General features: G+C 45.6%; 1 protein-coding gene across 1 annotated transcript in view; it reads left to right on the forward strand.

The window, feature by feature from the left end:
• The window catches only part of DDX43 (DEAD-box helicase 43), a 995,487-nt gene that overhangs the window by 21,740 nt on the left and 946,487 nt on the right, over window positions 1-27,260 (forward strand). The window contains exon 2 of the mRNA XM_086925221.1: window positions 24,255-24,310. Coding sequence (XP_086781347.1) covers window positions 24,255-24,310 — 56 coding nt within the window. The remainder of the gene's footprint in view (window positions 1-24,254; window positions 24,311-27,260) is intronic.

A 27,260-nucleotide genomic window follows, 5' to 3' on the forward strand; every position in this document is an offset into this window, starting at 1 on the left:
TTTGCAATAATTATGAGCAAAGGTTCTAGCATTAGACCAATCACCAGCCTTTAAAATATCATCTAACTTACCGCCTGACCAGAATGACTTACTGGCCATTGCGCCTCTAATAGAATGTGATTTAAAAATATCCAGATTGATTCCAGCAAGCTTCATGACTGTCTTAACCCATCTAGCAATAGAGGAAGAAGAAATTCCTTTGTGGGGTTTAACAAAAGAGATGAGTAATTGAGATACATTCAAAGGACGAAGAGACTTCATTCTAACATCGTATTCTTTCATACATTGAACAACACAGAGTTTAGTGTAACTATCAAAACGAGGATAGAAAATAGAATCTGACATAGTTTTAGTTCTATGTATTTCAAAATTAACCCCAAACATATCATAAGATCTATAGGAATTATCAAGAGCTTTAACATCCGAAACTCTTCTGCATGAAATTAAGCAAAGAAGAGTAGCTAATTTGATAGGAAGATTCTTCCTGCTGAGAAGAGAATTAACTGGCCAGGAACAAAAAAGGTCGAAAATTAAATTAACATCCCAAAGAGATTGATATCTAGGTTGAGGAGGTCTTCTAAGTCTGATACTCTTAAGTATTCTACAAATAATAGGATTTTTACCTACCGTTTTATTGTTAATTAGAGAATGTCCAGCAGAAATAGCAGATCTAAAACAATTGAGAGATCTGTAACTTAAACCTCAGTCAAATTGTTCTCCAAGAAAATTAACTATATCAACAATAGGTGCCTCCACGGGATCCAAGTCCCTTTCCAAGCACCAACGTTGACCAGACTTTCCAAATGTTGTTGTACCGGTAATGTGTCCCAGGGGAATTAGGAAGGGAAAAATCGTAGGTTAGTTCCAGAGCTGTTGGGAACCATGCTTGGGATGGCCAAAACAGAGTTACTAGGACAATTGAGGAATGTTCTTGTCTCACTTTCTGAAGGAGTCTCCGGATCATTGAGAATGGAGGGAAGGCATAAGCGTTGATCCCTTCCCAAGATTGGAGAAAGGCATTCACTGCTAGAGCACCGGGATCGGGCATCCAGCTGAAATAGGATACCAATTGGGTAGTCAATCTGCTCGCAAATAGGTCTATTTGGAATGGGCCCCAGAAATGATTCAGGGAGTTGAAAACAGAAGTGTTGAGTTTCCAATCGCTGTAATCCAAGATGAATCTTGAATTCCAATCTGCGCAAAGATTGGATTTCCCGGGAAGGTATTCTGCTCTCAGAGAGATTTTGTGTTCTAGGCAGAAAAACCAAAGCTTCTTTGCTAGATTGGAGAGGTCTTCTGACTTGGTCCCTCCTAGACGGTTTATGTAAGCGACGGCAGACATGTTGTCCATTTTCAATATGACTGATCTTCCTTTAAGGAAGCGTTTTAAGCTCATTAGAGCATAAAGTCCTGCAGTTAAATCTAGATAATTGATGTGGTGCAGGGACTCTTGCTGCGACCAAATACCTCCAGTGTTTTGGTCCTGTAGACAAGCACCCCAGCCATGAAGGCGGGCATTCGATTCTAGAATAAAATCTGGTGCTGAACTAAAGATCGCTCTCCCATTCCATGCATCTAGATTGTCTAACCACCATGTTAGTTCTAAGATTGCTTCTGGGTTTAAGGAAATTCGATCTCCGTACCAAAGACCTGATCTGAGAGCTCTTGCTTTTATTCTCTGAAGGGCTCGATAATTCAATGGTCCCTGAAAAATGGCCTGAATGGAAGAAGATAGGAGGCCTAAAAGTCTGGCTAGTTCTCTTAGGGTGAGATTTTTTTGTTTCAATACATGTCTTATCTCCTTTCTGATTTTGGCAATCTTCTTGGGAGGGAGAAGGAGAAGACATTCTGTTGTGTCTACTGTGAAACCCAGGAATTCCATCTTCTTTGAGGGAATTAGAATGGATTTTTCCCTGTTTATGATAAAACCCAGACTTTCTAAGAGGTCTATAACTGTCTTGAGATCTTTGATGATTTGAGCATAATCTTGAGAAAGAATCAGGATGTCGTCTAAGTGGATGATGAGACGAATACCTTTTTCTCTTAGACATGAGGCAACTGCTCTCAGTACCTCAGTGAAACACCATGGGCAGAGGAGAGACCGAAGGGGTGAGCCTGAAATTGAAAGAGATGGTTTTTCCAAATGAACTAAAGAAAGGGTAGGTGTTCCTGTGCCATGGGAATGGTAAAGTAGGCGTCCTTCAGATCTAATTTGACCAGCCAGTCTCCTTCTAGCAAGAGGTCTCTGAGAAGATGGAAGCACTCCATCTTGAAATGTCGGTAGACAAGGAATTTGTTGAGTTCTCTGAGATTTATAACCGGTCTCCAACCCTTGTCTTTCTTTTCCACAAGGAAGAGAGTACTTATGAATCTCATAAATTCCATGGGAACTTCTAAAATTGCTCCTTTTCTTAGCATTGAGGAAATTTCTTCCTCTATGATTTTTTCTTGATCTAGTGTAAGGGGAATCGGTCTTGGGAGAGGGTTCTGGATTGGAGTCTGGATGAAATCTATTGAAAAACCGAGAACAGTGTTTAGAACCCAGGGGTCTTGTGTAATAATTTTCCAATTGTGGTAAAAGAATTTCAGTCTCCCACCCACTTTTGGATTCGAAGAAAGGGAAGGGGAAGCTGTACTCGCTTTGAGGGGTGGATTCGGCAGGTGCTCCTCTAGCTCGGAATCCTCTCGAGCGGAAACCTCTGAATAGAACTGTGGTTGGTTGGATGGATGGTATCCTCTACCGAAATTCCCTCTCTTTCTTGGAAAGGGGCGTCGGTTGAACCGGCCCTTCTACCGGCCCTTCATAAAAGGGTGCTGTTGTAGTTAAAAACTTTTTTAATGTTCTGGTGCGCTTTATCTAAAGCGGTAAAGAACGATACATATTTGCCCAAACTTTTTATTAAATCTTCTCCAAAAATTAAACCTTTTGGATTAATTGAGGTTTCCTTTTCAGCCATATCGATTAGTTTAGGGCTAATTTTAGTAACGACCACTCTTCTTTCACAATTAAGTCCAGCATTCCCGTTGCCTAAGAGGACTAGTGCCCTTTGGCTCCACCCCCGAATGGAGTGTGTATCAAGAGGCCAGCCATTAAGGTAACTCTCTTCTGCTGCGTCGATTATTTTTGTTAGGGGTCCTAGAATGTCGAGAACTTTCTCTTGACAGATCTTAAGCGATCTTTCCAGGCCTTTACGCGGGTCTCTCCCTAATTTAAATAGGTAGGTAATTAATTCTGGGTCAAGGTTAGGAGTTTGACAAACTTTACCTTTGATTGAAGGTCTGGTACACTCTCTTAAGAGATTACGAGTCTCTCTTTCTAAAGGATTTCTAATCCATTTAGTTATGAATTTAGATACATGCTCGTGTGGGATCCACTCTGAGCTTCTAGGCTGTTTAATGTTAAAAGGGGAGAACATCTCCTCCCCCAAAGGGTCCAAAATATTATCGTTCGAAGATGAAGGACCGTTATTATCATTTAGGAGAAAGGAATCAATATCTTGATCATCCTCATCGAGATCAAGAATATATTCGTCAGGAAATTCTGAGCCATCATCAATAGCAATAGGATCATTGTCTAGAGCACTATGATGAATTGTGCCGCGAGGGACACCCATTAAATTTGTGCCGCTAAGGACACCTTTCAAATTTGTGCCGCAAGGGACACCTGAGGCAAATGAGGTGCGAGGACCTCCTGTAAAACCTGAGGTGCTAGGACCTCCCGTGCTCTCTGGGGTATAATCAATATTTTTACTTTTTTTATGCCTCTTACCCCTTTGTTCAGTGAGATCATTAACCTCTGTTATGTCCAGATCTGATAAATCATCGTTTTCATGGATCAAGGATCTCTTAGATGACATAACTTGAGAGAGAGTAGAAAACATACATGATCTCATTTCCTTATGGATACGTTTTTTGATGGCATCATTAGTAAAATCAGATTCAACAGTATTACTACGAATTGAATCTGAGTCAGACATGTTAGTCAAATAAATATATAAATAAATGTCTGATCCTCGAATTTTTTTTTTATAATATAATAAACTTGTAAATATCAATTATAACTGTCTGATTTCCTTTTTTTTATAATATAATAAACTGTCTGATTATTGGGGGAGTGGGAATCTTTCCATCAACAGCATAAAGTTAATGTTTAGCAATTTTGTTTTCCATGGCATGCTTCATCTCATCTTCTTCACTCAATGTTGCCACAGTCCTGCTCTTCCCACCGACTAACCAGGCCCCCAAAATCCGTTTTGTTCAACTTTTTGTCCAATTACTCCAGCTTCTTACAGCACGTTAATCATACCTTTTTTTTGTTGCAGGTTTATATTTTACTTCACTCCCTAGTGTGACAGTTACTCTAGGCTTACCATGAGTCGGATTTTATCATTTTTTGACTTGAAGTCAATTGCTGTTGACTGACAGTTGCCCTTAAACTAAACAGGAACAGGGTTACGATTAAAATATTAGTGCAAAAATATCTACTGGGGGGGGGGCATACTCAAACTGCTACTTCTGTGGACATTGTGGACAGTGTCTAAGTTATTACTGCGTGCTTGATAGACTGTCTCCCCAAATATTTTGCCACTTTCTTTTTTACATAAATGTCTTGCAGTGTTTTCAACAAACGTTCTTCCAAAGCTATTGCAGCGTTTTTAAATAAAGTTGCTTGCACTTGCCTCTCCCCTTCTTTCTTTCCTCTATCTTAGTCACTCCTTTCTCCTTTCATTCTACTTGTTCACTCATCACCGACCTCACCTCGCGCCTCTCAATCTTAATCTCTGTCACCTATCTCCTGAATGATGAGGCTCACAGGTTAGAGCAGGGCAGAGGCCCGGCCGGTGCAGCTCGTGCACACTGCGCTATTTAAATATAATGATAGAGAGGCTCCGGTGAGCCTCTCCTGACCCTCGGGGCCCAGGCGTGCGTGTGCAGTGCACCACTTATTTAATTAAGCGCCTTAATTCTCCTTGAGGAAGTGACGGGGCCCCTGGAGCGTGCCCCCTCCCCACAACACGGGGGGTGTGGGGGTCTGTGTTACGCCCCTTGTCCTCTGTCTGTTTTGAGAGCAGGGAATCTGTGTGTGTTAGGAAAAGGCAGGCTGAATGTGATTGGTTCCGGATTTCGGCGATGCAGATTTTTAAAGCAGTGAGTTACCCAGGATCTACTGAGAATGCTTTATTGCGAAGAATGCGTCTGCCTGTGCATCGTTCGATTCTTACTTTGTGGTGTTATACAGCCATTTGTTTTTGTTAGAGTTGGAGATGCCGAACGTTTTCTTACTGTATGTAAGAATGGTTTTTACTTTTTCTGGCAGCGTGAGAGGACATTCGTTTCTGAAGTTAAGTGTTGGCAAACCGTGAGTAAGAGCTGTAAGGTTTCCTTTCGAGCGCAATGCGATTGTGGCGTGTTTGACACACTGCATTGAGTTTCTTTCAGTGCACAGTTGTTGGTATGAGTTGCAATAAGCACGAATACCAATACAAAATTCCACCCGCATTTGGAAAGTGCCGCTGTCAGGGAGTGCGCGCTGAATACAGCGCACTGCGCGCTGAGGTTGACTGCTGTACGCGCGCGCTCACCCGCGCAGCTTCTTGGGAACAGTGGTGACAAGATATGTGATGCCTGGAAGCACCCCACAGCAACCTTGATCATTCAGCATTCGCCATTCGAGAGAAATCTGAACCCTGGATTCATCACGGCAGCCCGGGACCCTTTCAAATGACAGGATAAGTTTGCAACTGAACAGTTGCAGGCCCCATGAAGCATGATATCCTGGCAGATGAGAGATCCACTTAAAGAGCTTTTGCAGTCTTTACCGCTGAGAAACACTTCCATGTCTCCACTCCTGCATCGAAATCTTTACGGCAATTCCCAAGATTCCTCAATGAATTCCTTAGCCATTTCTTCATATCTGACTGCCTGTTGTTGTTCTAGGCAATACTGAAACTGGAAAGTTGTGACTGGTTAATTCATGGCCATATAACGTTACCATTCTGTGGATTGTGACTCTGCCACGGTGAAAGGTAATTGGTCCAGTTTTTCAATACGCAGCATTGTATATTTTGCTCCACTTTGTGCCATTGTAATCTGCTTTTTAGTTAGATTGTATGCAGAGAACAGGGACATACTATCGATAAATCGCCAAGGTACATAACCAGAGCACAATGAATGTAAGCATCCAGCGTAACAACACAGTTGAACGTAACTGAGGCTGTCCGTGCTGTAGTATGGACAGATCCTGTTCCATTATATCTATAGCAAAAGATACAATATTGACCAGAGAATACATTTTGGATGTTAAAGTGGTCATACCATTGTCCACCACAGTTAAAACCTCTTCTAAGTTAATTTGGGCAATTTCACGAAGTCTCTCCGCAGCTTCCTGCTGAGAGACTTTCCAAATTTCATTATAGAAAGCATATAAGAAGCGTTTCTGACGTGGCTTCCGGGGACCCAGCAAAAAGTCCCTTAAGTCCATGTCTTCTGATAGTAAGGATAAGTGTTGTTTCACCTGGGATAGTGTCAAGGTTTTTAGCCAGTCGGGGCATAACTTCCCAATACTGTATGAAGTCACCACCCCCGGATGTTCTTGTTGTACATAGCGTTGGTCCCGCCTATGGGTGCTAAACCCTTTGGTGATACCCCTGAATCTTGTTTGATACTTATTTGTGTATGTAGGCCAAACTAACCATCCCTTTCAATTGGGGTCTGATGAATTGTATGAGACTGTATGTATGATATCATCTACTGTATCCCCACCATGTGTTGTAAAGTATTTCCACCCCTCAAAGTGTAAAGGCGAGGGAATCTGAGGTGTGTTCAAATCTTTATTCTTGGCTAGTCCAAGACAGGGAGTGTGTGTTGCACAGTATTGTTCAGAAATATTATCTGGTGTGGAATGAGGCACACTTCTGTTCCCTGAACTTGCTATTCCTTTGCACCCCCGACTGATTTTATGCCTATAGTGTCCTTGCATAAGCCGAAACCCAGTTCAGACAGTCAGGAAATAAAGGACGCAGAATAAATCCGTTTGTTAGACTAATTTTCTGTGCAGTTGTAGGTGCAACCTTGTAGTAATATGATTTTGTGTCCGAAGTGTTAAACCTTGTGAAATAAGACCAATTCTGTGTGAACGTTCGTGAACTACCTTTCTGTGGTGTTGGGCAATGTCCCCATTGGTGGTATGTAAAAACATTACGTTGGATACTGGATTTATGTAAAAAGTGAGTACCATAATGTTGGTAACAGTACATTGTGTCGTAATCAGTGTCCTCTAACGTTTCAATGCCTGAAAATGCTGCGGATTGTTCTAAATCAGACAGCATATTATTTACAGTTTCAAAATCCCAATCGCCAGAAAATGTACTGGAGGTAATTTAAGAGATTTTAAATACATTCAGTATTTTCAAAAGTTCAGTGGGACCAAATGTATCATATGAAACTCTGTCCTGAACTATGCCATCAGGAATTGGAACAGCTGTAATGTTCACGAAGGAAGCGTCTCTTTGTTCCTGATGAGATGACGTATGAGGTTTCAGCACCAAGGTCACATTTGATACTGCAGAGCGTTCTGGGAGATAGTTTCCATTCATGAGTAAGCAAAAGACAGTGACTAGGTCAATCCAGAATAGAAAAAAACAGTATTCCAGTTATTATCCAGAGCTGTAGCAATGGTCCGACTAGTTAAGTCTTTTTCAGAAAACTTTAGAAGTCATGAAGTTGTTGTTTACGGGAAACTGGAGCTGGTATTGTTTCTGGTTCGCTGGGATCAAGAGAAAAGCTTCCAAATCGATGAAGTAGCCAGATGCAGTTCGATCTATTTTTGCTAGCTCAGCAGGTTTTGTTGAACTGGCAGATGTCTCTTGTAGAGGCATATTTATGTAGATATCGGTCGTAGGCCGAATTGATATTTGTCTTTCATTTGTGTTTTGATGTTCTGTTTCAATATGAAGGAGTGCCATTTTATTGTTGGTAAGTCTATTACTTTGTATTGGTGACTCTTCAAATGTTGAGAGTCTTTCTGTCTGAACTTCCTGTATGGTAGCGAGAGAAGGGCGTCGGCTACTCAGGAGCCCACCAGGCCTACTATTGAGTATCTGCCACATAGTGTGGTTTGATCAGATTGATGGAGACTATTCAACTTTCTTTTCTAACCAGGAAGAGGCGGAAGAAGTACTGTTCTTGTTCCTTCGACAGTCAGGACAGGTACAGCCTTTCTGTATGATGGCCCGAATTCTTTCTTGTCCACAATCTTTTCTCTGTCTAGATCCCCGACTTTTGGGATCCAGGCAAGTCTTTCCATGACTGATTTGACTTCCTCAGTGGCGGTGCATTTTACTTGCATGTTGCTTTGTAGTGCCCAGAATTCTTTGAGGTCCTGTAAAACAGAGAAACATTTATGGATGTAAAAAATGTTTTCATCTGCCACTGTGCTTTCATAATCGAGATCAGGTACCCATATGCTTGTCCCAAATAGGACTTTGTAAGGAGTGACACCTTCTAGGGAACTTCTTGGTATATTGTTGAGTGCCCTTTGGATCCCATATAGGTGAATGACACAACTACCACTTGAATCTAATACCCTCGCTGATTGCTTTAAGTACCAGTTTTTCCTCTCCACAACTTAATTTCCCTGTGGATGGTACAGAGAGGAGTACCACTGTGCAACACCCAAACTTCCCATGGCTTGCTTGTAAGCCCTAGAGCTTAACTTGGGGCCATGCTCAGAATGTAATGTGCCAACTGCGTATGTCCTTATGAAGACTCGCAATCTTCTGTAACATTTCGAGCGTCAGCCAAGCGCTAAGGCCAAACCCACAGAAATCTAGAGCATGAATACACTGCCACCAAGATAACTTGTAAGCCCCATATGATTGTAGGGGCTACAGCGGTCTAAATAGACACAAGCGAGTGGTCTGTCTGATATTAGTAATGGTGTCTGCGCTGGGCGACACGGTGAAACCCTTCTTCTGCTGACAGATGTTGCACTTTAAGATAAAATTATTTGTCTGTTTAGTTAATCCTGGTCACCAATAGCGTTGTTTCAGTAAAGAAACTGTTGTGGTAACTCCTGCATTTGCAGAACCCAGAGCTTTGTGTGCAGCTTGTATTAAACCTAATTTGTTATCCATGTTAGGTAGAACTCTATCCCCCACTCCTGGAATGTGAGCATACGGAATGATATTTGCATCTACCTTGTAGGAGTACTTGAGTGGAAAGGTCATTGGTACGGCTGAGTTGTTTTTGCGTGAAGCAATGACAACTACCATTATTTCTCAGTCTATTCTCGTGCTAGAACAAGTGATTGCAGCTACGGCAGCTGTTCGTACTCTCTCTTTTGCGGCTTCATCAGCCAATGAATTCCCTTCAATGTGAATGACACCGTGTTGAGACTCAGCGTGTGTATTACGTGAGCTCTTGGTAGTTCGTTTTTCAACTCCGCTACCTGTTCTCAAAGTAATTTATGCCTAATTGTGCAACCTTTTGAGTCTTCTTTAAACCCATTCTGAACCCAGCAGTAAAGATATTCACTGTATGACTGGACACAGTAAAATGAATCGCCCACAATCATTATTGGGAGTTCTCGATCCGTATTTATTAGTGCCAGTAACAGGGCTTTTAGTTCTGCCAGCTGTTCTGTGCAGTCTCCTACAGACTGTTTCTTCGTACTGCTAGGATGGAATTTGCCTTCCTGCATACAACTCTTCACAATTGCACGTGCGGTGCTGTATTGTTGTTTACTTCCTATGACCGGCTGAGCAGATCAGTCAGTGTAAATAATATATTCATACTGATCGAGAGCCATTATTTCATTCGGGAGAGGATATTCTTGTTCATATTGCAGGAATGATTATGTTTTAAGTATAGAGTCAAATTTGTAATCTACATTTGTTACAGTGAGAGAATCAGCCCATTGTATCCATCTCTGCTGCAAAGCGTAAGCATTTGGAATGCTTGCCTTTGTGACAACCTCTAAGGCCGGTACTCCAGTCACAACAATTTTTTATTTCCCCTGAGCTAGTGCTCTCTCTCTCATTACAGCAGTCTGTACTGCTGTCAAATTATTTTGGTGGCAGCAAAACACATTTCCGCGTTTGTGTCCAAGTGTGATTTATATGCTATAGGTACTGTTTCGCCTTCATTGAAGGTTCGGTAAGTGTACCCAGATTAACCCGCTATAAAATGGATCACAACTTTGCGGTGTTAACAGTTGTGTGTAGGTGCTTGGAAGCTATCATGTCCGCTTGTAAGGAACGAAGGATAGCTGTGTATCCTGTGTTCAATGACTCACTGAAAATATCAGGTCTTATTAGGTCTTAGAAAGGTTTCACTTTTTCTGCGTAATCTAAAATGTAAGTTCTGCCAGAATTTAAGAATACCAATATGGATTGTAAGTTTTTCAACGATTTAGGAGGTTGGAGCAGCACACACGTTTCTAAAATGTTGGCTGCCAGGCTTTTCTCTTTACTTGAAAGCTCATATCCTAAAAATAGGACTTTGAGGTGGGCTAATTTAGCATTTTTTTCAATTTAATTTGTAGGGCACAATTATGTTGATCACCCTGGTCAAATGACCCATTAAATCATCACCCGTCCGATAAATATCATCTACATAGGACAATGCTTCTTCATCCAAATTCGGAAGTAACTGAGAGCTATTCTTATACCCTTGAGGGGAGTCAACCGCATTGATGCTGAGAATCGAGCACTGAGAATGCTGTCAAATATCTACTTTCAGGTGCTGTATTCTGACAGAAAAATCCATTTGAGATATCTAGTGTTTTGTATTGTTCCCCACAATGTTATTAATTAAGGTGACACTGTGTGCACTCTGTACTGCAAATGTTTTAGTGCATTTGTTCAGATGTCTGTAGTCTAAAACCAGACGGTATGACTTATCTGGTTTCATTAGAGGAAACAAAGGATTATTAATTGAAAAGGTGCATGTTTCAATTACACCCTGGTATTCAAGTTGATCTAAGATCTCCCTGACTTGCTTTTTCGCTTCTTGTTTAATAGGGTATTGTCCTTGTGGAGTTGGAGTAGTTTTTTTTTTGTAAAATTTTTATTTTGTAGTATGCAAGGTGAAACGGAAAAGGGGGACGGATATAGAGCAAGGGGATCAAAGGAGAAAGAAAAGAAAAAACAGGCGACAGGCCGCCACAAATCCCCACACAGGGGGAGCAGTGAATGGGGAGAGGAAATGTCCGCAAAGCAAGGGCCAGCAGAACTCCAAAGTCCACACCATGATGCCAGGGGCCGGGCAAAGCAACAGAGGCGCGGGCAGGAGGGCCTACCCATCATAGCGTCCAAATTATGCCAGGCGTACCAACAGTAGAGGCAGTTTCCCTGGTCAGGGGGAGCAGTTCCAGTCCCAATAAAGACGTAGTGTTCATCCCAAGAGCAAAGTAAGTCGCAAAGATGAAGACAAAAAAAAAACTTCCCCAACTACCCCCCCACCCTCGTCCCTCCCCAACATTCACCTCCCCCCAGTGGTGGCGACACCAAGCACACAATCCATCACAGTCACTCTCCCAATCAAATCTGGAAAAGATGAAGGGTCCGCAGCGCTGACGGACACACTGCCAAAGGAAGGCCTCAGGACAGAAATCTCACAAGTGGGCCCCAATTGTGCATAAAATTCTTAAAATTACCCAGAAAAATGTCAGAGAGACGTTCCATGCTCAACAAGCGCCACAAGCGTGCGTGCCACAAGGAGACAGCAGGGGCAGACGGGGCCTTCCAGGCGGCTGCCAAGGTCATCTTAGCCGCACCCAAACACAACCACATGATACTCTTGTCCGCCCTAGTTTGATGCTCGAGCAGTGGGTCCCTAAGGCCTAATAAGACAAAAGCCATGGAGTCAGGGAGTGGGTAACCCAAAATATCCTTTATGTGGGAGAGAATCTCGGCCCAAAATGGCTTAATGGAGGGGCATTCCCACCATATATGGCTAAAGTCCCCCAACATCCCACAGCCTCTCCAGCACCTATCTGAAGCTGTTGGAAATATGCGGCGTAGTTTAGACTGATACAGGTACCAATCAAAGATGAGTTTCATATGGGCCTCTCTGAGGTTAGTAGAGTGGTTATGCGCCGTCACGTCCCGCCACAGGCCCCGCCACTCAGTCAGAGATGTCCCTTCCTAACGTGGATTCCCAATGGTCTCGGTACCGCGGTCTCGGAGATATAGTAGTATCTAATAGCAACTTATATAGGAAAGAGATCGCTCCTTTCATGGTGGAGGTGCGAAGGAGGAAAGATTCGAAAGTCGTCAGGGGTCTGGTGGCGGCATCCACCACTGAAGGCGACGTCGCCCAGTGCAGGAGCTGGAGATGTCGAAATCGCTCCGTTGGCAGCACTCCGTAGTCCCTCATACAGTTGTGGAAAGTGAGGGGTTCGGTGCCATGGAACAGGTGGGTAAGGGCCCTACAGCCGCCCTCCCTCCAAGCCTCAAAAGGACCCTCCGTCAAAGCCGGGGGGAAGGCCGGGTTAAAATGAATCTGGGTGAACGGGGACGGGAATGTGGTCCAGCGGTCATCGCCACTCACCGCATCCCAGACCTTCAATACCGTGGTCGTGGGGGTGCTAATGTATGCGTTCCTGGGCCAGTCCATCTTAGGCTTCCATGCCAGATCCCATATGGAGCGGCCCGCAACACTCCGATCCATGTGGAGCCAATGTTTCTCCGAGCATTGTTGGGATCACTCCACCATAACTCTCAATTGGGCAGCTTTGTAGTACAAATGCATGTCCGGGAAACCCACCCCCCCATCTAAGCGCGGGCGCCGAAGAACCGCAAACGGAAGCCGCGCTCGGCCTCCTTGCCAAACATATTTCAGTATCACGGTCTTCAGTCTGCGGAAGTAGTCCAGCCCCACCGGAATCGGTAAAGCCTGAAAGAGGTACAAAAGCTTGGGAAGAAGAACCATCTTGAGTGCATGAATCCTGCCAAGCCAGGAAATGAATTTGGGCTTCCACCGTTCCAGTTCAGCCTGGATCGATGTCAACATCGGGGGAAAGTTAGCCTGGAACAGGGCACCTACGCTGGAAGTCAGTCGCACCCCCAGATAAAGCAAGGACGATGACGCCCAAGCAAGCGAAGTGAGCATCCGGCTCTGTTGCACCTCCCCTGGGGACAGGGTCAGATTCAAGATATAGGACTTATCAAAGTTAACCTTAAAGCCCGCCACCGCCTCGTAAGTGGAGAGTACTGAGTGGACATGGGGTAGCGACTGTGCTGGGTCACGTATGGACAAGAGGACGTCGTCGGCAAAGAGCGAGATCTTATGCTGTTCACCCGTAAAGGGAAGCCCCAAAATTCGCTCATTTTCCCGCACCGCCAATGCCAATGGTTCGATGCTAAGGGCGAAAAGGAGGGGCGAGAGGGGACATCCCTGGCGCGTCCCCCGGGAATGGCTAAAACTCCCGGATCTGTGGCCATTGACCAATACCCTAGAGGTAGGACTACTGTAATTGGCCTCAATCATGCGAACGAAACGGGGCGAGAACCCCAAGGCCACCAGCGTCTTGTGCAAGAACCCCCAGTCCACGCGATCGAAGGCCTTCTCCGCATCAAGCCCCACCAGCACCGCAGGTATGCGGAACCGTTCCGCCTTTTCAATGAGGTGTACCACGCGGCGCAGATTATCATGAGTCTGCCGGCCCTTGATGAAACCAGATTGGTCAGGATGGATCAAGGCAGGCATGAGGTCCTGAAGTCTGCCCGCCAAGATGGAGGAGTACAATTTAGCGTCCAGGTTGAGGAGCGCTATCCGGCGGTAAGACGTACAGGAAGTACGGTCCTTCCCCGGCTTGGGGATTATAGTAATCAGCGCTTCGGCCATGGAGTCCGTGGTCCTACCATCAGTCGCCATTGCATTGAAGAGGGAGACTGAGTAATCACAAATATCAGAGGCGAACGTCTTGTAGAAGAGGGCCGTGTAGCCGTCAGGCCCAGGGGCCTTATGCAGCTTCAGGGCCTTGATAGCGTCCAAGACTTCCTCCCGAGTGATGGGGGAGGACAACAAGTCGTTCCATTCATTAGAGACTTTCGGGAGAGGGAGCCCCTCCAGAAATTTGGACTGAGCCTCCGGGTCGAGAGCGTCACTCGAGTAAAGCGCCGCGTAGAAGCGGCCAAATATGGCCGCCTTGTCCGCGTCCCTGTGCTGAACAGAGCCCGCGTGATCACGCACTCCTCCTATGTAATCCCGCTCGCGTTTGTCACGAAGTTGCCGGGCAAGATGGCGCCCAATCTTATTGCCCTGGGAGTAGGAGGTACGCCGGAGGCGCAGAAGAGTAAATTCCGCCCTGTTATTATAATGGGCCCTCAGCTTCCCGCGCACCGCCGTTAGGGGCCGTAAAGTCACTCTGGAGGGGTTCGCCTTGTGGGCCTGTTCCAGAGTGGCAAGTTCCGATTCAAGAGCCTCCCTCTCTTCGCGTCTTAGTTTGTTCAGGTGCGCGTTGAGAGCGAGGCATGTGCCCCTTAAGGAGGCCTTGCACGCGTCCCACATGTTGTACACCGAGGTGTCCGAAGGAGGGTTGAGAAGAAAGAAATCACCGATAGCCTTGCGTAAGGCCTTACAGGACAGGTCATCCCTCACCAGAGCCGCTGGGAAATACCATTTGCACCAACCGTCCCCTCCCCCGGGGGCCCAGTGCAGTCCCAGAACTACCAGGCTGTGATCGGATAAGGAGAGTGGAAAGATATTAGACAATTGTATATCTCCCCGGAGAGCCTGGCCAACCAAGACATAGTACGAGCGATGAACATTAGAGAAAAAAGTGTAGTCTCTAGTTTGCGCATGGACAAAGCGCCAACTGTCTACTAGCCCCATATCACTCAACTGACGCTTAGTTTCCTCCGAGAAGATGCCAGTGTCCGCCCTGCGTGTTCCAGAAGCATCCAGGTCCCTGTCCCATACCATATTGAAGTCACCCAGCAAGATCAAGTGTCCCTCCACAAAGTCCCCCACCTTATCAAGCAAGCCTTGCAAAAAGCCATTCTGACCCGCATTCGGGGCATACATTACAACAAAAGTACAGAGGCGGCCGTGCAACGTCCCCTTCACCATCAGCCAGCGGCCCTCTTTGTCAACATTCATTCCTAGGGGCTGAAAGTGTAGGGAAGCCCGGAAGAGAAAGGCCACCCCCCTATGCTTCGTGGCCGCGGATGCCCTGTAGATAAGAGGGAACTGTCTATGGCGGAGTCGCAGCTCGTCCTTCCTAGTCAGGTGGGTCTCCTGAAGGGCGACCACGTCCAAGTGGTGGTCCACAATGCACTTCCAGAGCTTCTGCCTCTTCTGTGGAGAGTTGAGGCCTTTCACATTCCAGGTTCCTACGCTAATGGTCATAACAGGGAACTAGAAATCCACGCCATGCATACGTCCGAGCAGCCACACAGCTCAATCAGAACCTCGACACACCCCGGGGCCCAAGCCATCAAAAACATGCAATCAAAAGGACCCAGAGGGAATGCCTCAGCCACACCCAGGGGGCCACCCCTCCTCACCCCGAGACTCCCGAAACGGCCACCGTCCCAAAGAAGCACCAGGGTCCAAGGACCCCCCAAACAGAGCAAAATACAAAGCACAGGAGTAAACCGCAATGTAGTCACATGCACCATACAGCTAACACACAAGGTCGCCACCACCACTCCCCCAAACCCCAACCAAAACTGTACTGCCATTACAAGCGCTTGCAAAGCACAAAGTGACCCACCCCCCCAAAACAACCCAAAAGCCAAAGAAACAGAGCACAAGGCCCGTAACCTGGAATATACGGTCTGCAGTTCCAATGGGCCACCGGTCACACGGTCCACATCAGACTGGCATTGGGGTGGGGGCACCAAATCAGGGGCCCCCAGGGCCAAGGCCCGGGGTGTCTTCTCCAAAGTACCATAGTACCCCAGGGCCGTCGGAGCAGAGGCGCCCCGGCGCCCAACCAGCAAAGAAAGCAGGGGTCAAGCCGCTCCAGAGAACTGCTGAGAATCCGCAAGGGTGGCCGAGGCCACCGACGCCACCGCCGATCCTCTCTCCTGCAGGCTAATAGAGTGGTCCGGTCGCAGCCGCTCCAGGGAAGCCCCAACCCGGTGCCATGACGAGGAGCGATGTCGGCGCCGCGAAGGCGAGGACCGCGCCGCCTGCGAAGGTGGGTCCTCCTCCAGTCCCAACAGCTCCCTCGCGGACTTCAAGGAGCGGATTTGCACCAACCTGTTATGCCACCGGAAAAGGATCCGGAAAGGGTGACCCCAGGAGTAGGAGATGCCCTGTTCCCTCAGATAGGTAGTCACCGGCCGGAATTCTCTCCGTTTCTGAAGTGTGGATGCCGCCAAATCCTGGAACAGCTGCGGCCGATGGTCTCGGAAGGTCAAGGAGGAAAGAGCCCTAGCTTTCCGGAGGATGCGTTCCTTAGTCTGAAAATCATGGACACATGCTAGAATGTCTGGAGGAGGGCCCCCTCGCCTGGGTAGGCCAACTCTATGCACCCTGTCCAGTTTAATCTCCAGAACGTCCTCCTCATCTAGCACCTAGAGGAGGAGGGCCTGCACATACCCCCTCAAGTCACCAGCCTCACCGTCCCAGGGGACCGCTCTGATACGGATGTTGTTTCTCCTGGCGCGGTTCTCCAGGTCCTCGGCGTATGCTTGCAGATTCAAGTTCTGGTCTGTAAGGCGAAGAACATCTTGCTGCAGCTGGTGGACGTCATTCGCCATACTCGGGTCATGGTCTTCTAGCACGGCCACCCGCTCACCAATGCCGTCTACATCCCTCCGTACCTCACGGAGGTCCGACGCTAGTTGGGCCCGTAGTTCGGAGATGTCCTCTTTGATCGAGGCGAAGAGTTCCGACATGAAGGCCTTAGTGGCCGGCGCCTCCTCATCCGATTGTCTTGCCGAGCCACTCGCTCCTGGGGAGTTGGGCGGTTGCGTCAAGGAGTGGCAGCAAAAGCCGGCGCTCCCGACTCACAGAGCCAGGCCGCAGTCAGCCACTCGGCACGGTGCACAACTGGACCCTTCGCCTCTGGATCGCACGGGCCCGATGGAGGGACCGTGTGGCAGTCCAGGTTCCACTAGGTAGCCGGCCGCCGAGCCTCCCAGCTGTCCAAGGCAAGTGGTGCACCATCAAACCAACGTCCCGCTGTACTGGAGGGAGCCTAAGGGCTGGGAAGGCAGAAGACGTCTGTCGCTCCGTGAAGCCACGCCCAGCCGACGCCGATCCGCTGCGCTCCAAGGCGGCCTCGTCCTCGCGCAAGGTCGGTGCTTAGCAGGCCAGTTGCTGAAGAGCTCTCAATGGCGCCGTACGACCACTCCGGGATTCGCCGAGAGCACCGGACCACCCCGCTCAGTACCGCCGCCGGCTGCTGTGGTCGTCCTGGAGCGGGTTGAGGCCCCGTAGGCGATGCTGTACAATGCTTAGCAGGTCGGGCGCCGGAGCGACTCAAAAGCACGTCTTACTCCGACGCCATCTTGGCCACGCCCCACCGTTGGAGTAGTTTTTACTGGGATTACATGGTTAGGTGACTCAGCATCCCACCCAACATGGTTGCGGTATAAAGCGGGAGCAAGTGCTACCGCCCACTCCTGCGTGTATGAATGTTTTGAGTATACTGTAACAAAGTCGGAAAAAGCCGGACAAATTACAGTTTGTCCCTTTGGGTACTCCATAACAGTTTCAGGCGGCCAATCTTTTTCAGCCAAAAGGATGTCATTATCCAGAAGTCCAGTTTTTCCCATAAGAGACCGTTCATTTTTCTGGATTTGTTCTCCTCCATTTGGAGTGTTATTTCATGTTACCTATGTGGGACACTTACCCTCGTATCAGGTGTCTCCGCCGTGATATGTTCATTCGACTCCAGTGTCACCAGAAATCCCCTCTGGTTCTGGCAAGCAATTGTTACTTCTGCTGCACTGTCTAGCAACGTCAGAGCCCATTCCCCGTTCAGAAGTTGAGTCTTCAGAGTTCTGGGCATGTCTAACTTTAAGACCTGCTACCTTCTTTTTAAATTGAGGGTTTGATTTAGGTTTTTCTTTTTTGGAAGTATAGTTTGAAGCGCGTTACGCATCTCTGGACTTGAACCCCGAACGAGAGGAACTGGTATCTGTATCTGTATCTACGCGGCGTGCAGGGAAAGACTAAATGAGTTGACCACAGCTTGCCTCGCAAGCAAGAGTGCCAATAGGAAGCTCTTTTCGCTCCCCCACCATTTCAAGTTTTATATTTATATAAACTCTGTTCCTCTCCAAATGCGAAGGGCTCCATGAAAGGTGATATCCCCTTTTACTTCTGAATTGATAGAAGGGAGGGGGAGCACCCAGGGTCACAGAGGTGAGAGTCCTGAGGAAAGCCGGGGCATTGTCAATTTCTGGCTGAAACATGTTGACACCCATGCAGAGTGTAGCGGGTGGAGTCTCATTATAAGCTCCCCTACCTAGCATCCACAATGTTTCCATTTTTAACTCTGGACAGGGGATTTAATATTACAACTGTAATAGGAATTCCCAGAGATCAGTTTTTACATTACTTCTTCTGCACCATTTCTCACCCTTGATTTCACACTGTGTGTTGTATTGTCTTCCCCTCTCTATTGCTCCACCTCCAGCGTTGGGTAAACATGGAGGTGTGTTAGCAGCCCTTTGATGAAGCATGACACAGCTTGCTGTGTGTGAGGGCAGTTTTTAGAGCATGGTGTATTCCCCTTTCACTCACTCATTTTCACTTAATATCACTATTTTCTTTTCCCTCTTCTCTTTGTGATTGAAGTCTGAGCGGGAGGTCAAAGAGGGACCTCATCCTCTCACCCCTCTGTCTTATTGTGTGCCTTATCTGTATCCTGATACCGGTCAGGTTTTTTAATGTTATCTCTATTCCTAAGGTTGTACCTCCTTTCGGAGAGCTCCTGTTTAGGAGACCCACCCCAGGCTTGTGACCTATTTGCTCTACTCTTTTGTTAATTATACCATTTTTTTCTTGGACGAATCAGGTGCTTGCTTAGTATGATCTTTTTCAGGACCACCCATTAGCTGAGGTTTTGTTGCTCTAGCTCCCAAACTATCTCTACCTAAATCGTTATAGGTATCTTCGATAATTTGAGGTAATTCAGGCTCCTGTTGTAAAGGAGTGAAATCCCTCGGTAGTTGGCGTATTGCAACTAATGCTGCCTCCCCTTTTATGTTTGCTAATATAATAATTTTTACAATTTCATCCCTAAATTCAGAGCATGTTCTGCTCCATACTCATTCTGTATTTGTCTTAACACGTCTGGTATTACTACTATTGAAGGGATACCATGAGTTCTGGTACATATGGCAGCGAAAACTGTACCCCAAGAGGTATAATCCTCTATCTGGGGAGTTATCCCCATTGGAAAGCAGATTGATAGCATTCTGTGTTTCTCTTGAGGGTTTGTGTGTGGAAACACTGCCTCTAACTGTGTTATTTTCTGAGCTATGCAGAATGGCATTTGCTCACGTCTGGTGGGCATTTTATTCATATCTGAGTGTAGAATTTGCAGAGTTATTTTAGTTGTGGATTCCTGAATTTGTCCTGTAGGTGTAGCCCTTGTTGGCTGAAGTGGGAGTGTTCTCATCACAAACTGTCAGGTTTCTGTAAAGTTTTTTTTATTATTTCTTTATGAAATGGTCATAGGTCTGCTACTGGCATTGTGTCATTGTCTGGATGCGGTGGGTAAGGCGCTAGGACTGACCAAGTTGCTCCATCTCTTCCGAGCGGACCGAGTCTCACTTTGTCTTTTGTATGTAGGAGGGCACCTTTAAACCAGTTTATGCGTGCCTGGTATGTGAGCTGAACTTCAATGTCTTCATTCGGACAGTATTCATTTGATGTTTCTTCTTCAGTGTAAGAATGAAATGTATTTTGCGTGCATCTGCTGGTGGGAATTTGACTCATGAATAGAATACCTCTGTTCGGTATGACTCGTGTGCCTCAATCACGAAATTTACTGCCCCACCCCTAGCTGTGACTCTGTAGTCTGCTAGTTTTAAAGTAAGGGCAGTTCTGATATTTTCTGAAATGTTTATTTTGCCTTCTTGTTCTCTTTCCTCTACTGTGTTCGCATGCTGAGCTGGTGCAGCGGCGTCTTCGTCAGCCATTATTGAAAAAGGTTTCAAGGGAACTGAGATAAGGTATTATGCACAACAGGGAACTATTTGAATAAACCTACAGCCAATACATAGGATACGCCTACTCGGCTGTGGCAGATTGTACCCTTCCTACTCCAGACGTCTCTGGATAAAATGTGAGTAGGGGTCTCTGAGAACAGCACGACTGAATGACTCGGATTTGACCGTTAAATAAGTACCAAACCAACATTGGCAGCGCCATGTCGTGTAGTTCCTATAAATCTATATAGGATCTGCACGATTAGACAATGTAAACTTTGGGAATGGTATCCAGACTGATTCCAGCTACCCCACCAGGATAGGTTAGTATGTAGTCCTGCTAGCTCACAGTGCCCATGGGCACCCCTCCTACCAAGGAGTGAATAGTTTCTGGCAACTATTGAACCCTCAGAATCATGGAAACAGTACATTACTTTTCACTCAGTCACTCGTGCTCACTTCGTTTCAGATGAATACACAGAATAAACGGTGGGGACGTATTTCAAAAAGCATTTATTGAACCAGCGACATTCTAATGTAAAATAGGTGTGCTGAAGACAGAAACCGATATAAATGATTGTAAGCACCAATAGAGCAAAAGGATGGCAGATTCCTACCATAGTGCTAAGACAATGGATCTAGGCAAGTATAAAAATACATGACAGTAATAAATGCATACTCCTACGATGCACTCCTAACTAGATGTATCTACCTTTACCTAGCATGTATGTAGGTGTAGAGCCAAGAATTCCCCTAGGATAAAGCCAACCCTATTACCTGAAGTGCAAGACTGTGGGATCCTGTCTTGGCCTCGAGATGGACACCCCGCTAGGGATGTCAAACCACTGCGAGCTGGAGTGCCTGTGAGCAGGAACCTAAGAGTCTTGCGTCAGTGCGTCAGCATGGAAGTCCTTTTTCTCCTCACCCTGCCTCAGCAAAGATCTGATGTTTATATACCCAAAGTGGTACCCTCAGGGGATCTACATTGCATGTCGAACAAGGATGACTGAAGGGATGAACCTTATACATAGTTATTATTCAGGAAGTCCTGCTGAGATTCCAAGAATCCTCATGTATAATGAATTAGGCTATTTTTCGGAGGACACCCCTCATCGTTAAGACAGTACCGTAACTAGTTGAAAGATCAGTTCCAAGAACCATTAAGTAGTGTAATAGCACGGGGAAATATGGGTGAAAGCTTTGGTTACTACTTGAGCCTATATCGGGATACCTGTATGAAACATAACACACCACCCTAGACTCCTGCAGGTGTTCGGTTGCCCAAGAGTTGGTAGTGAACATTTAAAGTAAAACCACCACCACTTATACAGGTTGGTTTTGGCACTTCCAGAAGTGCTAGCCTGAAAGAATAAATACTAATCACAGTATCCGAATATTGCAATTAAGCCCACTGAGGTGAGCTATAAAGCAGCAACAAGACACCAACTACTTTATAGGCCATTCATACGACATTCACACACCACACACAGGAGTTTTATACCACTAGCCATTGCCCGATCTAAGACCTCCCTGCTCTCGCATCAACATACCACTGACATTTAAGGGCTCATCACATTCATATGCCTCTGAACGGAATCCCCAATTAAATCAACTCTCACCCAGCCATTGACCCTATTGCATACAAACACTCTGCAAGCAAACCACTACGCACACAGTGAAACATGTTAACCGTTGGTGTGGCAACAACATTCACAAATGAAAAAAAAGTGATTACACTTTTACTACCCGTCAAGTATCCACCTCCGTCAACATTACTGAACACGTGCCTAGTGAACCTCTACTATTGGCTCCCCATGTCAGCCACATGAGGCTCAGGAAGACGTCTTTAATGTGCCTTTAGTACATTAACTAGGCTAAATCCAACAACTTTCAGTTTGTGGATGCAAGTTGGGAATGCCAGAGACTGCTATGCAAGGCCCACAGTCCTCAACCTGCTTTTGAAACTAAGACAAACATGCTGGGCAAGACTGCCTAAGTTCCCTAAAGAGTTTGTCCTGATCTACGAAGAATGTTTGACATACAAGGTAGTCAGTGAGAACATGGCCTGTCCACTTTTATGTGCTGTGACTGTAATGCACTTGTTATATGACAAACTGAAAATCTATTTTGTTCTGATTGACCATGACAAGCTGGACTCGTATGTCACCCATACTTGTAGCGTTGAATGCAGTGATCACTGTAATGTATTATGTGTAATGTGAAATATCTCCAGGGAGGGTGTCCTGTTGCCAAATCAGGAGCAGTTGGGTCTGATCCACGGATTCACCTTGTTGAAGAGCCAAGTTTTCAGCTTTGTGCTGAATGCAATAATTTTAGGGACTGGCCAGACATGTAGGGGGAGATCATTCCACCCTTTTAGAGCAAATTAGAAGTCATTTCTGCCTGTTCTGGTGGTGCGTATCACAAGATGTGTGCGAATACGAGTCCGGCTGAGCAAAAGTGTCTGGGAGGTTTCTGCAATCTGATGTGATTTTGAGCTATCCTGGACCAGTGCTGTCCAAGGCTTTGAATGTGTGTGTGAGGAGTTTGGAAAGAGCTGTGGATGGGGAGTCAGTAAGGCTGTTTGAAGGTCAAGGTGTGTGCTTGGAGGGAGGAAGCTGCCTGCTGTGTTCTTTGTTTTTGAATCCTCTGCTTAGTTGAGTGAGGGAGTAAGTCTGTATCTGGGGGGGGGGTGGGGGGGGGGGGGATTTGCCGATGGGTTTGAATCAGTTAGTAAAGATTGTGATGGTATGTGTATCTGTACTATCTTGACTGTCTGCCTTCTGTGATATCCCTGTGAAAGCACACCCAGACTAAGCTTTTCCTACCTGTTCATGTGTCGGTCTCCTTCAGAGTCCTGGCTAATCCTATATACTTGCCAAGTGAAACTTTACTAATGCCTTTCGTTGCTAGCTACTTAAATCTCAAGAAAACGTTCCAGTTTGAGGTTGCAAGTTGGGGGTGTCTGAGACTGCCTTGCAAGTCACACAGTCCTCGAACTGAGTGAGCATATCTACCTTTGAAACCAAGGCAAGGTCCAGGGGAGGACTATCTAAGTTCCCTAAAGATCACTTCAAAAATGAGTCGAGGGGGCGACGGTGGCCCTTGTACCGGGGGCCTTGCGGCACGCTGATGTCACAAATGGGCCAGACAGTGGGCGGGGCCGAAGCGGAAAGGAATTCACTTCGTCCTCCATCCTTGATCAACAGTAAAGGAAATCTCTAGTGCAAGTAACAGAAGCTCCTTTAAAGCCCACCCTAGCGTCAGGCAATGGCCGACGGATGCAGTGGGGAGATGCGTAGATGTCAGCCATCTGCATCAAACATGTTGAAGGCCCAGTACATACCACGTGCTTGCTTGAGAGTTGTTCCATATAAGCACAATCCAACACCATGTATGTGAACGTGATCATAGGGGAATCTCAGTAGGGCAACTGATTGCATCGGTTTGGTTTGTTTTATGAGAAGTTTGGAGGATCAAGTTTGTGCGATGTAGGAAGTTAAATAGTGTTAGTTTCAACTTGGCGTTACTGGGTGCCTTAGTTGTGACTGCTAATGTTACCATACAAGCATAATTGCATAAGGCTTTATCTAGCTATATAGTTATGCAAAGATTTTCGGTATTCTTATTGCATGTGTCTCTGGCTGCTTTAAGTATCCCCTTGCGAAGAAGAACTTGAGTGATAGTTTTTTTTTTTTTAACAAGCCGATTTTAGGGCATCTTCTGCTCTCTGCCCCATTAATAATGAGATGTGCTTGACATAGCATTACTTAATACAGCTGTACTATAGTTATCATATTACTTAATGAATAAATAGAGTTGTGTTCCTCTTTGTAGGTTTGTTTTTTTAATGAAATCTACCATATTATCACTTGTTACTGATGTTGCTTTTACTGTTGCGTGCACAACAAATGTAAACTCGTAATTGTATATAGGATCAATTTTCTCAATCCACATCCACTAGTGATAATTTATTGAAAAGCTGTGGCATTCACTGCAATGTGTCCGGCTTATAGTATAAATTGTGAATTTAATTGATTTTGATAAAACAGTTTATGCATACATATTGAATATATATTTTTAATGGATTGAACTGCTTCTATTGAACGTACAATTGGTCTATTTTTCATATAGGTCGTGGAGGAGCAAAAATCAGAGAACTAGAAGAGTCTTCAGGTTCTAAAATACAGGTAACTTAATATAATTGGTACAAAAAGTTGGAATGGAATACTCTGCTTTTTAAAATTCATATTTCCCGCTTTTTAAAAATAATTTAAATACATAATTCAAAATTAAACTTGAACGTGACTGACCATATTTTCAACAATGCTTTTGCAAAATGAGCACGCTGCTTGTATCTGGACAGTGTGCGTTCCTCTCTCTATTTTCTAACCGTCCTTCCCTTTCGGAGCTTTTCTTCAAGCCCTGAAAGGAACTAGAGGAACGTGCATCAGTACCCTGATGCCTGTCCGGTTTCCTAGTATTATCCCTATTCCTAAGGTTATACCTATTTTCAGAGGGCTCCTGTGGAGGAGACCTACCTCGGGACTGAGATCTCTTGTCTTTAGAGTTTTCTTTTTTATTACCCCACTTCTTTTTAGAAGAAGTAGGTGCTTGTTTAAAATGATCCTGCTCAGCCTCCTGATCTACTGGTGAGAACTCCCTTAGGCAATGGCGGATTGCCACTGATGCTGCTTCCCCTTTAATATTAGCTAGTATTATGGCTGACCCCTGGTTGTAGTTATTTAATAACGTCATCCCTAAGTTTAGGGCAGGTTCTACTCTATAGTTGTTTTGTATTGGTCTTAATACATCTGGTACTACTGCTAATGAAGGAATACCATGTGTTCTGGTATATATGGCAGCAAAGACTGTACCCCAAGAGTTGCAATCCTCTAAGTGTGGTGTGGTCACCATGGGCAAACAGATTGTTAACATTCTGTGTTTTTCAAATGGTGTTTTATTTGAAAATACTGCTTCTAACTGGGTAATCTTTTGAGCTACCCAGAAAGGAATTTGTTCACGTTTTGGGGGCACTTTGCCCATTACCGCGTGCAATGTTTGTGGAGTAATTTTAGTACCTGAGCTCTGTGTAGGGGCTGCAGTAGTTATTACTGTGGGTTGGACTGCTAGTGTTCTTAAGACAAAATGTCATGTTTCTGTAAAGTTTTATCAACTCGGTGAGTTGAACAAGTAGTTCATCACCCGGCAATGTTTCAATGTCAGGATGTGGTGCACAGGTCGCTAATATCGGCCATGTTGCTCCTGGAATCCCTAAAGGACCAAGCCTTGCTCTTGTTTTTATGTGGGGTAGGGCGCCATTAAACCAGAAAATATGTTCCTGGAAAGTAAGTGGAATCTCAGTCTCCTCAAGAGGAGTGTAGCCTGCTTGAATGTCATCATGCTTGTAACAATGAAAAGTTTTTGTTACAGCATCGGCTGCTGGGAATATAACCCATGAGTAGAATACATCTGTTTTGAAATCTTCGGGTGCCTCTCACAAATATTACTACACCTCCTCTGGGTTGTAACCCATGTTTGAGTATTTTGACTGTAAGTGTTTGTCTTACTTTGGGTGCAATATGTATTGCATTTGTATCTACCTTCATTTCATTTTGGACATTTATAAAGCGCTTGGAAGTACGCCCACCGGCGTGTCCCCGCGCTGTGATAAGTGAGAAGCTGAGGTTCCACCCACCCTCCCCGCTGACTACCTGCTAAACAGAATGGTCTTGAGTTTTTTTCTGAAAATCAATTCTACCTCACCAGACCTATCAAGTCCCTCGGCTAGATGGTTTAAATCTTCCTCTTGTTCAACCATTGTGTATTTAGAACTCAGGCTAACTTTCCAAGGAAGTTGTATGAAGGGTTTTAGGCAAAGGTTTTCTGCACAATTTTGGGACTATTTCTTTTCAAGCTTGATTAACCAACAGCCAATACATAGGATATCTCGCCTACTTGGCTGTGGCTTTGTTTTTTCCCCACCTACTCCAGATGTCTCTGGGTTTTGTAAGTAGGGTCTCTGAAAATAAGCACGACTGAGCTACTCAGATTCTACTGTTGCGTACGTGCACCATGTATTTACCACGTTGGGCAAACCATGTTTGACACGTTTTGTGCCATTAGACCACGTTGGGCGTCATGTAGTGTAGTCCCAAAAAGTACCCTGTCATGCAGGACCTACGACGATTACGGATAACATACACTGTGGGTCTGGTGGCAGACTGACTCTGTGTACACCCCCGCCGCATATATTAGCCCATGGTTCGCATTAGCTAGCTCGCAGTGCCACTAGAATCTCCTGTTATCAGAGATTAGTTTGTGCAACTTTAGAACACAATAACCTCGGACTCGTGGAAGTAATATATTCCTTTTCACCCAGTCACTCATGCTTGCTTGTTTTTACTGTGAGAGATACAGAGAAGAGAAAGGCGAATGTGTTTACAATAAGAATTTATTGTACAGTAGTTCTTTTCATGTAGAATAAGTGCGCTGTTACGACTGTAACACAGTAACAGAGATATAGAGCCAGAAGTACAGTGAATAAGAAGCAATAGTATTGTTCTACCATTTTGCAATGGTCAGGAACCTATACATGTATATAGAATGCATTTATAAAATAAAGTGCGTACTCTTAAGATGCCCGTCTAGTCGTACCTAAGTGTACCTAGCATGTGAGTATGTGCGAAAGAGCTAATGAGCCTAATAGCCTAGAATCTAAGAGCCAAGAATCCCGCTTGGATTTAGTCCAACCCCCATACCTGAATAGTGAGAGTGTGGGACTCCGTCCTTGTTTCGAGTTGGACACCCCGCAAGGGATGGTTAGACCACAGTCAGCTGGAGCGATGTCATGCCAGAGCCGCAGCGTCTCTGGTCAGTGTGTCTCCCTTGAAGTCTCTGGTCCTTCCTGCTTCCTGATAGCAAGAGGTGCTGTATTTATACAGTCGATGTACGTGTGTTACCCATCGTTCAGAATGAGAATGACGTTTGGGGATTAAACCTTGTGCATCGATGGGAGAGGTGAAGTGTACCTCCTGGAGAATGTACTCATTAATTACTCATATGTGCTAAGGATGACGTCTTAGGAGTATCAATCGGGCAGAATCCAGCATCGTCATGAACTAGGTGAAAAGTTTAATC

Source organism: Lissotriton vulgaris, chromosome 6 (genome assembly GCF_964263255.1).
Source record: "Lissotriton vulgaris chromosome 6, aLisVul1.2, whole genome shotgun sequence".
Taxonomy (NCBI): domain Eukaryota; kingdom Metazoa; phylum Chordata; class Amphibia; order Caudata; family Salamandridae; genus Lissotriton; species Lissotriton vulgaris.